At 43.0% G+C, this 13,172-nt stretch overlaps 1 protein-coding gene across 1 annotated transcript in view; it reads left to right on the forward strand.

Moving 5' to 3' along the window:
* PRCC (proline rich mitotic checkpoint control factor) overlaps positions 1-13,172 on the forward strand; it is a 791,791-nt gene that overhangs the window by 469,804 nt on the left and 308,815 nt on the right. The window contains exon 4 of the mRNA XM_044079798.1: positions 1,492-1,635. Coding sequence (XP_043935733.1) covers positions 1,492-1,635 — 144 coding nt within the window. The remainder of the gene's footprint in view (positions 1-1,491; positions 1,636-13,172) is intronic.

Consider the following 13,172-nt stretch of genomic DNA (forward strand, 5'->3'; position numbering starts at 1 on the left):
ACAGGGTGTCTTTACGAACAAACCCTACTTTTATGCCAAAGGTGGTATCAAGTGTGGCTCTAAACCAAACTATTCACTTGCCTTTTTATCCAAATCCACAAAATAAAGGGAGAGACTACTGCATTCCTTGGACATACACAGGCAGTTACGCTTCTACTTGGACAAAACGAAAGCTTTCAGGAAAACTGAGCAATTGTTTCTAGCATATGCTGCATGAGCACAAGGAAAAGCCATTTCAAAACAGACCATTTCAAAATGGACAGGGCACTGTATACGTTTCTGCTACACACACCATGGGAAAACTGTGCCTAACAGTATTAGGTCTCATTCCACCAGGGCTACAGCCACTTCAGCTGCCTACCTCAGAGGAGTACATACCAAGGACATTTTGGAAGCAGCACCTTGGAGTTCTGTACATACCTTCACCAAGCATTATCTTCTGCCTCTTTACTCTAAATCCAGAGCTGACTTTGCCACTGCAGTGCTTCAGGGGCTTATAGCCACCCCTAATGCCATATAGAACCAGCCACCCTACCTCAGCTTTGGGATTCTACCCAAGTGTAATGACTGCAGCATTGTAACACGAACATAGTACAGTTTTGTACCTACCATAAATGTAGATGTTCGAGTGTATACACTGCTGCAGTTTAGGTTACCTTCCCTCCTTTCCCTCTTACTTGCTGGTATTTACCTAAGCCTTCTACCCTTTACTACCTATGGGAAGTATTTGCTGGTAACAAAGTTTTTGATTGCTTTTCTTATGTATGTTTCATTAGCAATTTGCATTGCCTACCTTTTTGGGGGCACCTAACATCTGGGGCAAGAAAAACTAAAGAAAATGGCGCTGGCCGCATCTTTTATACCCCTGACGACCTGACGTCAGGGAAGGGGCGACAGCAGCCGACGCAGGATTACCCAAATGTAATGACTGCAACCATGAATACACTCTAACATCTACATTTATGGTAAGTGTACACAGCTGTACTTTTACTCTAGGTCTTTTTTGTGTTGCATTTTTTTTCCAGAGTCACCTGACTCCCAGAAGAAAACTTTGTGATCATTTTAAAATTCTCATGAATATAGAAAATAAGTAATATGTGGACTTTATAGCTAAAGTAAAACTGATTTAGTTTAATTGTGTAACTATTTAGTCACGTTTTCCCTTGCCATTTTTGTGTAGTATGGACATTAGTCGCATTCTGCAGAATGTGAACTGTCTGTAATGTTTTTTTACTATGACATAACACAACACACATTTTTACTCTGGTGTTGCCCAAAAATGATCCCTTGGGAGAAGTGTGTACTTGCTTTATCCGAGTAAATAAACTGTGTCATGCTTCATGGGCGACTAACACTTGGAGGCTGACCTTATGGTTTTTCAGATGAAATCTTCACAGGCTTTAATTGCCTGCTAGTTGATCGCTTTTTTAGTATTTTGTGAATGTGTTTTGTACTGTAGGAATGACATTTTGATTTTCTTTGGCATACCAGTTAAGGCGTCTCCAGGGTAAGCGAAATCGTGGTCGGGAAGAAATAAATTTTCTGGAGATAAAAGGGGATGACCAGCTGAAAGGTACCCAGCAGTGGTTGACAAAATCCCTTACAGAAGAGAAAAGTATGAAGTCATTCAGTAAGGTAAGCAGCTATTTCTTGCTGATTATGTAAAGTCATTAAATTTATTTCAATTTAGTTTGGTAGGGAAGGCATAACAGTAGTCTTTGTTTTATAGGCTACTGTTAGAAATGTCAAAAGAGCTTTGCTAAAATATCTCGAACTTAAACACAATGATTTTTTTTTTTATTTACCTTGAGGGCCTCATGTTTTTGAGGTACATTAAATTTAAACGGATATGGGGTAACATTTCCTACACCAAGGGTTCAGTCGGGCTTTGCCTCATCAAAATTTAGTCGATGATGTTTTAACATACCAGTCATCAGGAATTGTTTTCCACTACTGACATGTGGGAGCAGAAAGCAGGGAATTTATATTTTTGATCCAGTGATACAAGTTTCTTAGAAGATGATAGCCATTAGGAGCTGTACCCAACAGCCAGAGTTTGTCTTCGGGTGGGTCACATCCGGCTGCATCTGTTGCATTGTTTAAGGTATTAGGCCATAAATCTCTGACTTTTGGACAGGCCTATATTGAAGTGAAAATACTGGGCATAAGTTTTGTTACATTGCCATCATGTGCTATCTTGTGTTTTCTATGAAACAGTTGCAATTAAGTAAGTTGCCAGCAGTGGACACGCTTTGCAAAAATAGTGAGACTGTTCCAGTTGTGGATTTTCTTGTTTGTAATTAGCAACAGAGTCCCCATTCATCTTGTGCAAGTATCTTGCCAAGGAATATACCTCATTTTTTCTGAGGTTTTCTAAGAATTGACCTGCATAGTTAATACTATTGTGTTATATAGCTTTGATCCTTAGGTCAGGGTCCTCCTGTAGTTTAGTAATTTTGGCATGGGGGTAATTTTAGACATTTTCTGTACTGTATTTTCATTAAGCAACAGAAAAATATAGATCTTAAGTGAAAATATTGCCAGCAGTTTATTACAGCTCGTGTTGTGCGAGTCTGCCAAAGTATTGTATGACTTTCCATTTCGCTGATACCAGCTTGGATCCAGTTTGGCCACCAAATGGGTTTCCCTTCTTGGCAATGTGTTTATTAAGGGAATTAGGCTTGACTTTCTTATACCATATGCAGGCATTGAGCAAAAAGTCTAAACAGCCTGGATCCCAGACTTTGACGCATGTGATGTTAGAGGTCTTTGATTCAAAGAGATTTTGGTGTATGGGTCTGCGAGAACCCAGAGTTGTCTTTCTTTTAGTCTGGTGTTTAGTTTATAGTTTCATAGGTGTATACTAAGCTAATGACCACAAGTGGCTTTTTAAGCCTAGCTATGTATCCCAAATCTCTGACAATTTCTGGTACCCCAGATAAGTGTAAGCAGAGGCTTTGGAGATGAAACATTTACATGCAGTGACCTGGGAGATGAACCATTTACAGGCTGCCTGTGTCCACTAAAGACATATGTGCTAAACCAGCAATGAATATCCTTTTCCCCATCCAGGTTTCCAAGTTGCACTTGAATTGGTTTAGGGAGGAGCTCTTCTTCACATGGATGAGGAGCCTATTCCAGAGAAGGGGTAGTCTCTAGGATACATACCTGTCTTTCCAGCAGGTCCTATTTATGTCACAGGCAAGGTTTATATCTTTAGAATGGTTAATTCTGGTACTGTTTTTTGTGGATATGCAGGAGGTCCATCAGGGTGGGGTCTGAGAATGCCTTGTATGCCTAACATAAATCTCCCTTCAATGGCCTGTAGGAGACCGAATGCAGGAATAGGACCTTGAGGAGGTCTGCATAGGGCATGTTACTTATGCCCTGTATTCTTTTGGTGAGGAACCTCTGTGGATGTTCCAATTGTTGGATGTGCCTTATTAGGTAGACATGAAATGGGGCATTGTATTCAGTGATAGGTCTGATGAATGCTGAATACCGTAAAACAATGACCTCCTCGGACCTAGATGCCATACCCTTTACTTAACATAGGATGGTTTCCTCACTGCTGTAGACATGTGATGGTCAAAGGCTAGATTACTGGCTGTCTTTGTCCCCAAATCCCTGAATACTGGATAATCTCCTAGGGGTGTGTTGTCATTATGATAGTTACCAGGCTGGATGGCTTCCCAAGGACACCAGTATTCATTTCTTGAGATTCAGTTTTAGTCTATGGCTCTGACACTAGTAATTTGTCTCTGTCATCCCTTCCTGGAGAACATTTGTGTCAGTGGGGGATTCGGTTACTGCTACTACTTTGCAATCCTCTGCAAATTTAGTCAGTAAGAGGCCATTGACATTGGCCTTTACTTCAGAGAAGTGAATGCCAAAGTAAATGCCAAAAAGGAACAGTCCCTGGACCTGAACCAAAACCCTGATGGACCCAGCTTGTGACTGACCTCTTTGTAGAAGTGGTTTCCCCAATGTTAATGTCCTGGGTCTTGTCTGTGAGCCAGATAGCTATCCACCAGGTGACATAAGGGTTTATACCCAACCTCTTGAATTTGTCAACAATGCTCAAGTGGAGTGCTGTGTCAGATCCCTTGGCCAGGTCAAGGTAGACAGTGTGAACCATTTTTGATTTGATTGCTTTGGTGACCTGCTCAGAGAAGTCCACTAGGGTGAGTAGGCATGACCTGCCCTTGATGAAACCAAATTGGGTTGGATCCACTGTCTAGAGATTTTCTGTGTCATTATTGATCCTTTCCATGATGATTTTTTTCCATGGCTTTTCTTGTGAGACTAGTGAGTCTTGTGGGTCTGTAGTTTCCAGGATCTGTAGATGGCCCATCTTTGTACAGATGAATGACTATTACTGTACTCCATTCATGAAGTACTGAGTCTATTTGGAAGCTACAGTTGGATAGCAATTCCAGAGGGCCTGACAGGTTGTTTCATGCTGTTTAAAAGGCATCCTAGAATATTGTCTGGGCCTATTGATGCAGTGTTTTTGGCCTTAGAAAGAGCATTAAGGATCTGTTTCCTAATGATAGTAGGGGGAGTTATATTTTATGGTATTTCCTGACGGGAGGTTGAGGGAGAGAGATGGATAAATTTGGAGCTGGAAATTTTCTGCCATTAGGTTTGCTACATCTTGTGGGCCAGTAGAGTTGGCTCCATTAACAATGAGGTCCGCCCACAGTTGTGTATTGCCTTTGAGGTTGCAAATGTAGCCAAAGAATGCCTTGTTGTTCTCCTTGGCCTGAGAGGCTGTTTACCTCAAGTTTGGCTTTGGTAGACTTTATTTGTCCTCTGACTTCTTTGTTTAGTTTAATGAGTATGTTTTTATCCTACTGGGTGCTACACCTCCTAATTTTTGCCATGATTTTCTTCCTTCCGTTATACCGCCTATTGGTATGATTCCACCAGGGTGCATTGTTTTTGCGTTAGTTCTGTTCTTACCTAGTGTTAGTACAGCTGTCTCTATGCAGCTATTAACATGCTTGTTTAGGATTCCTGTGAACAGGGCCATGTAGGCAGCAGTGTTCTCTGGATTTATAAGGGCTTGAAATTTTGCCAGGTTATCGCTTAATAGCAGGAAGTTAGGCTTTGATTAGTTTGTGAACATTCCAAGGTTAGCTGGAGGGCCAAGATTTATTTTTTTACTTCAAAGGAGACCATCTTGTGGTCTGACTTTACCAGAGAAGACATTACACCAGGGGGTGTGCAGCACTCTCCCATATTAGTGGAGGACCAGATCCAGTATGTTTGCATGGCTTGTCAGTGTATTGAAAGTCTGGTCTAGGGGGTTTGTGTTTACAAAATCCATGAATCTCTGTACCTGCACGTTTAGTATCGTATACGATTCCCATTTAATAGTGGGCTAATTAAAGTTTCCCATGAATATGGTATTGGGTCGGATGGTGAGCGTTTCTAATAAGTTAAAATATATTATCTGATATTGTTCCTCATTCATTCCTTACGCATGGGGGGTATCTGTTCCGAGCTCGGAACCAAGCTGGCCATTTTCCAAGCTTGCGTCAGCTTCAAACTCTCGAGCTAAACTCTTACCCACATTCCCCCTCTCCCTGTTACCTCAGATTTCGTTTGCCGCATTGCCATTCGGTTGTGTCAAGCTACTTCTATTGAGCCAAGTATAGTCAATTGTTTAATAGCTTTATAGATTACTTTTCTGTCAGAAAAGTTCATGTTTTATTGTCTCTTACCCTATCGCATCTAGCGTTCATAATTTCTTTAGGTTTTTCTGCTTTTTCTTTACCACTTTTACCGCGAGGTATTCTCTGTCTACCATCGTTGGTAATCCTGTCACCCTTTTCTCTCGTACCTTCGGGCACTCTTGTACCATTGTTGGTACCTTTTCTGCTAATTAATTTGCTGTCATGGTAGATAAGAAAGGTAGTCCGGGGTTTAAGCGGTGTTCTGATTGTGGACACAAACTGCCTACCTCTGATGCACACTCTGTGTGTTTATTGATGTTCTTCGTGTTTCACTGTTGCAGTCATTACATTTGGGTAATCTGCTGGCAGGTTGCCCTCAGTTGGCCTGAATTCAAAAAGTCTTGGGTCCTGCATCGGTTGCTGACTTCTCTTCCATGATGTCAGGTCATCAGGGGTATAAAACATGTAGCCGATGCCATTTTCGTTAGTCTTTCTTGCTGCGCGGTGTCCGAAGCAGAAGCATTTCGCAAGTGCTGGTCGGCCGACTACTGAAATGTTTGAGTTTCACAACCGAAGTCTTCACTAAAGCTAAGTACCCCGTTGGGGAAACTTTTTTCTTGCTTTTTACCGATGTCAGAAAAAGTTAATAATTGTATTACTTGTGAGAAACAAATACCTCATAAGGATTTCCATTTATACTGTATTCCTTGCCTAGGCCCTGATCACAACGTGCCTGGCTGTCGGTTTTGTGCTAGATTTAACCAACGCACTATTAAGCATCTGTATATTTTTGCATCAAAGTATTTTGGAAACAGATTTAACTACCCAGAAATGTCATCTGATAGCAATCCAACTACTGGAGTACATACAAAACGCCAGTCGCCAGTTCGCTGGTACTCAGGCGCTTTCTCAGCCCGTGATACCCGCTACATTCGAGTCGCAGGCCTCTACAGACACCCATGTGGAGTCTGGCATGCCACAAGGTACTCAAGGTATTGGACCCAACAGATGCATCTCCCTCTGATGGGTCCAGAGCCGCTGAGCAGGCACCGGCGTCTGAGGGTGTTTTCAGACCTCAACATTTGTATATCAAACTGACGACAGCTGCAAAACCAAAGACAAAAGCAACTTCTAAAACTAAAAAACCAACGCATGAGCCACGTGCATAGGCCTCAATGCCTAAAAAACAGATTATCAAAATGGCTGAAGACCTTATTACCTTTATCAGGGGTACCCATCCCCTTGCAGATAAGAGGCCTAGGCAAGACACTGATTACGAATCTTCAGATCAGGTTTCTATTTCCTCTGATTCCTCTTCTGATCAGGAATTATCTATACCTCCCTTTGAGGATTTTAATGTTGAGTCCATTCCATCTGCATCTCCTCGTGAGGATTATTCATTTGGAGAAACCTTACATACGTTGAGGGAGCATTTTCACTGGGAGAGTCAAGACTTCTCCAAATCAAAAAAGATTCTCAGGGATTTCCTTCTCCCTCAGCACAAGCCTTTAGCCATTTCCTCTGTTTTAGACATTGTGGATGATGTGTTTTCGGAGTCCAGCTTGACCCCGGACTCCTTACCTCTGGCTCCAAGTAAGCCTGACAGATATTACAGGGTCCCTGACTCACATAATTTTTTATTTAGAAACCCTGCTGCTGATCCTGAAACTATTTCACGGGGTCCAAAGGGAGTTAAGGCCTCAACAGGTAAAAATCCTAACCCCTCTGACAGAGATGCAAGGGCACTGGACAGATGGGGTAAAAAGGTTTTATACATCTGCAACCTTGGCAATCAGGGCCTTAAACTGTCAATTTCATATGCTTAAGTACCAACAACATCTTAATGGGATTGCTGAAACAGGAAATGTTGATTTCAGAATGTGCAGAAAATAAAGAATTGCAGGAATTATTGCATGCAGCTGAACAAGTTGGAAAGCATACTTTGCAATGTGGTTTTGATTCTTTAGAGGCCTCCTGCAGGGCCGCAGTTACTGGATCTGTGATTAGGAGGCATGCCTGGTTAAAGGAACAAAATCTGCCTGATCATGTTAAAGCTAAATTGCTAGATGCACCTTTACAGTATGATTCTCTGTTTGGCATTAAGGCAGAAGAGGTTTTAAAGAAAATAGAAGACAAAGCTAAGTCTATGCAAACTGTTAGACTTCTTACAAGTGCAGCCACCAAGATTCAGTAGACACTGGCCTACAAAAAATTGGTCCTTTCCTGTGTCCGACAGAGCTCAAAGGGGCAAATCCAGACACCCTAAGGGTTCCAGATACCAGGCACCGGACTTATACAGGTCAAAGCAATGGGGTGCATCCACCTCCAGATTTGGAGGAGATAAAGCGCAAACCTACAGAAAGCAATCCCAATGACTTCCCTCTGCCTACACCAAGCAATTATCTTTTGGCAGCACCCATAGGGAGAAAATTAGCACTTTCTGCTCAAAATTGGCAGTTGTTAACCCAGGACAAGTGGGTACTAAACATTGTATCACAGGGATACCAATTCCGTTTCCACACTCTGCCAATGGCAAATGGTTGGCCAGATCCACCAAAAAATCAATGGGCAGAGGCACAGAAACAGGTTACGTCCCTCATGGATATGGGGGCCATTCAGACAGTACCAGAGCAGGAAAAAGGACAAGGTTTTTACTCTACTGTTCTTGGTACCCAGAAAGGACAAGGCCTGGCAGCCAATACTGAATTTATCGATATTGAACACACCTGTACATTCCAAAATTCAAAATGCTGACTTTGCAGCAGCTTCTGCCCATGCTGGGCAAGAATGCTTGGCTGGTGACTTTAGACCTAAAAGAGGCATACCTGCATGTCCCAATAAGACAGTCATGCAGAAGATACCTCCGATTCAAGGCTGGCTTAATGCATTGCCAATTCTCTGCACTGCCCTTTGGCTTATCTGCTGCGCCCAGGGTCTTTACAAAGTGCCTGGCACCAGCAATTGTATTTTGCAGACAAAGTAGTATACAAATATATCCTTACTTGGGACGACTGTCTCATTCAAGCAGTGAACAAGGACACTCTTCTTCGACACCTGGCGTTTGTGAAAAGGCTTCTAACATGCCTAGGGGTACACAATAAACGAAAAGAAATCACAACTACTGGTACCCTCTCAAAAGATAACATTCCTGGGTGCAAGCTTGAAAACAACTGCCCAGATGGCTTACCTCACGCCAGACAAACAAAAGCAACTGACTACTTCAAACTGATGGCAACCAAAACCCAGTCTTCTGAAAGTCAAATTCTGCAGGCTCTGGGCTTCATGGCATCCTGCATCCTACTAATTCCATATGCGAGACTGCATATGAGGAAACTTCAATGGTACCTAAAAAGTTTATGGAGTCAACATTCACACAGTCTGGAAGCAATGATTCCTCTCATTCCCTGCCTACAACAGGAGTTTCTGTGGTGGGTAAAGGCCTGTCACCAAAACATGGGACGGGCCTTCACTCTACCCCCTGCCAGCCAAACCTTAACAATAGATGCATCAGATTATGCCTGGGGGGGCCCACATGGCAGGAAGATGCATTCAGGGCATATGGGCACTGAAACAAATGCATCTACATGTCAACCAAAAAGAGATGCTAGCTGTTCAGAATGCCCTAACAGCCTTCAAGGACTTGCTTCATCCAGGACAACTACTGATAGACGGACAACACCACGGACAACACCACAGTCATGTGGTATATAAACAAGCAAGGGGGCACACACTCCTACCCCCTTTGCAGATTAGCCATGGCACTGTGGGACACAGCTTTGACCTACCAAATACATATTCAAGCTCAATTCCTGCCAGGAAAACAAAACACTCTGGCAGACTATTTAAGCAGAAACCTTATGGATCCTCACGAGTGGAAACTAAATCCACAAATCTTCAGCATGATAGAGAAATGGGGGAGCCCAGGCATAGATCTATTTGCCTCTCCTCAAAATTATCAATTGAAAAGATTCTGCACAAGGACATATCACAGACAAGCATGGAAAGTGGATGCCCTATCCTTCAGTTGGAAAAACCTATCAGTTTACACCTTTCCTCCTCTGCCTCTTCTACCCAAGGTCCTCCTAAAAATCAGACAAGAGAAGCCAAAGATGATATTAATTGCCCCGCACTGGCCCCGCCAATACTGTTACCCAGTCCTAAGGAACTTGTCTCAATACCCAGCTTGGACCTTGCCTCAAAGACCACAACTACTGTCCCAGCAAAACAATCAGATCCTGCACAATCAACTACAGACTCTGAACCTGGCAGCATGGCTAATCACGTAATCATACAAACTACACCTCTCAGTAAAGCTGTGATGGATGTCATTTTGGAAGCCAGAAGGCCTAGTACTAGAAAATCTTATGCTGACAAATGGAAGAGATTCTGTGCTTGGAATCAAACAAGGAACTGATACAGCAGAACCGCATATTCCTCCGATATTACAATTTTTAACTGAGATGCTTGACAAAGGCCTATCTTTCTCCTCAATCAAAATCCATGCCTCTGCCATTTCGGCTCATTACAATACAGAGCCACCAATCTTTTCTCATCCTTTACTAAAGCAGTATCTTAGAGGAGACAAAAATCTAAGGCCTCCTAGAAGATCTCCATTACCTGCATGGGACCTCAATTATGTGTTGGAAAAGCTCACCCTGCCTCCATTTGATCCAGTTGCTACCGCTGATATAAAGTTCTTATGGAAGACACCTCTGCTGCTAGCAATTACTTCAGCAAGAAGAGTTTCAGAGCTACAGGCCCTCATGGCTGTAGAGCCTTTTATCATATTTTACCCAGACATGGTGTCTCTGAGGACAAATCCTACTTTTATGCCTAAAGTGGTTTCCAGTGTGGCTCTTAACCAAACTATTCATCTGCCAACTTTTTATCCAAATCCGCAGAACAAAGGGGAGAGAATTCTGCATTCTTGGACGTACACAGCTAAGATTCTACTTGAGCAGGACTAAAGCTGTAAGAAAAACTGAGCAATTACTAGTGTCATATGCTGCAGGATCAGAAGGAAAGGCTATTTCAAAGCAGACAATTTCAAAGTGGATAAAGCCACTGCATCCGTTTCTGCTACTTTCAATGGTAAACCTGTGCCCAAGGGCATTAGGTCTCATTCCACCAGAGCTGCATCTACTTCAGCAGCCTTTCTCGGAGTACCAACCAAAGACATTCTAGAGGCTGCTACTTGGAGTTCTGTTCACACCTTTACAAAGCATTACCCTTTGCCTCTCTACTCTTAGTCCAGGCAGGCTTTGCCACTGCAGTGCTGCAGGGCCTTATAGCCGCCCCTAATGCTGTTTAGCTCCAGCCTCCCAACCATAGCTTTGGGATTCTACCCAAATGTAATGACTGCAACAGTGAAACACGAAGAACATAGTACAGTTGTGTACACTTACCATAAATGTAGATGTTCAAGTGTATTCACTGTTGCAGTCCAGGTTACCCTCCCGCCATCCCCCTGTCATTCTAAAGTTTATTTTTCCTTCTCTATCTTCTACAACCTATGTGGTGTATTCGCTTACAGATGAAGGTAAAGTTTATATTGATGCATGGATATAGATCTATATATCTATATATAGGTATATGTATATCTGTATATATATATCTATATCTATATCTATATATATATATATATATATATATATATATATATAATCTATATATATATAATCTATATCTATATATATATATATATATATCTATATCTATATATATATATATATATATATATATATATATATATCTATATACATCTATATATATATATATATATATATATATATATATATATATATATATATATATATCTATATCTATCTATAGCTACCTTTTTGGGGGCACCTGACATCGGGGGCAAGAACAACCAAAGAAAATGGCGTAGGCTGCATGTTTTATATCCCTGACGACCTGACTTCATGGAGGAGAAGACAGCAACTGATGCAGGACCCAAGACTTTGGAATTTAGGCCGACTGAGGACAACCTGCCAGCAGATTACCCAAATGTAATGACTGCAGCAGTGAATTCACTCGAACATCTACATTTATGGTAAGTGTACACAACTGTACTTTTGGGAGCTTCCCATTTGTCTGTTGATCCACCCTGTACTATTTGTGCGAACTTTTCTAATAGAACCTTGTTGGAAAGGAAAAACAAGCGGATACTGAAGGGACTTCTAAAATCTCCCTTTTCAGAGGCTATTTCTGGGTTGGAGGTTTCAACCCCTCCTAGAGCCCATAAGAAAACCTTGTATGTTCCTACTAAGGCTAAATCTTTGCTTTTGTCCCCGGCTGGGGACTCCCGCCAACCAAAACCTAAAAAGGCTAAAGTTTCAGCTCCGGAGCTCTCTGGCAGCCCCAGTGCTTTTGGTGCCTAGACCTTCGGCACAGAGGCCTTTGGCTCCATTAGTGATTTTGGCTCAGTCTTCTCCTGCAGCCTTCTATATATCGGCACCGAGGGACTCTTCGGTTCAGACCATTACTACTGTATCGGCACCGACTGTTCAGTCAGTGCAGACCTTGACTGTCTGCTCAGAGATCTTCCTCGGAACCGACGTCTTTATTGTTGACTCCAGTTTTGTTGGTTCCAGCTTCGGCACCGATCCCTGTGTTGGTGCAGACAATGACCGTGGCACCAATGATTTCTTCGGTGCAGACAACAGTAGTCCAGTCTCTCTCTGCACCGTTGTCCTCGGTGCGGTCAGATGAGATGGGCACCAAGTCTGCCTCTTCTGTGGTCAGGCCTGTTTCTCCCTCAGTCTCCGTGAGGTCCACTAGAAGCCTTTCCGAACATATGTTGCGTCTTGTGGACCAGGCATTCTTGGCCAGAGGTATCCCACCCGTCAGGAACTATCCTTCCTTGGGAGGCGATCACCCTTTTCCAACGACCCGTTGTTATTTTCCTTCTTCATTGCCTTTGAAATCCATGGATATAGCACAGTCTTCCCCTTCTGCGGTTCCCTTTATGGATCTCCCTAAGGAACCGCAGTTGCCTTTGTGGCTGGAAAGTTTTGCTACGTCCCAGGATGTCAGCTGTGACACGCATATCTTACTGATCCACAGCCATCCCGGGACTCCGCGTCAGCAGGCTGAGCCACTTAGGGGAGGGCTGACCCCTGTCCTAGACATGCACTCCTCTTTGGGTGGACCAGCCTTCCAACTGATGGAGAAGGCTTTCGCTGCTGCTGGCGATACTGGACTGTCTATACCTCCACCCTCCTCTGGTACACTGGTTTCACAAGTCGCATCTAGCGGACACCGGGTGCAAGGGCCACAGGACATATTCCCTCAGGAATCCCCTTTTCCGCTGTCTTCTCCAGCTTCTCCTGCTGAGGAGATCCACCAGAAAAGTTCATGTAAGAGGAAGCACATGGACTCCATAGAGGAGTTCCTCACCGAAGACAGATTTCATTGAGGGGGAAGGATACCCTCGGTCACCCTCTGAGGTATCCTTTGGTGATATCCTCGAAATCCTGAAACAGAGAG

The sequence above is a fragment of the Protopterus annectens genome, chromosome 8.part0, assembly GCF_019279795.1.
Source record: "Protopterus annectens isolate FY-2018-M chromosome 8.part0, PAN1.0, whole genome shotgun sequence".
NCBI classification, from domain to species: Eukaryota; Metazoa; Chordata; order Ceratodontiformes; family Protopteridae; genus Protopterus; species Protopterus annectens.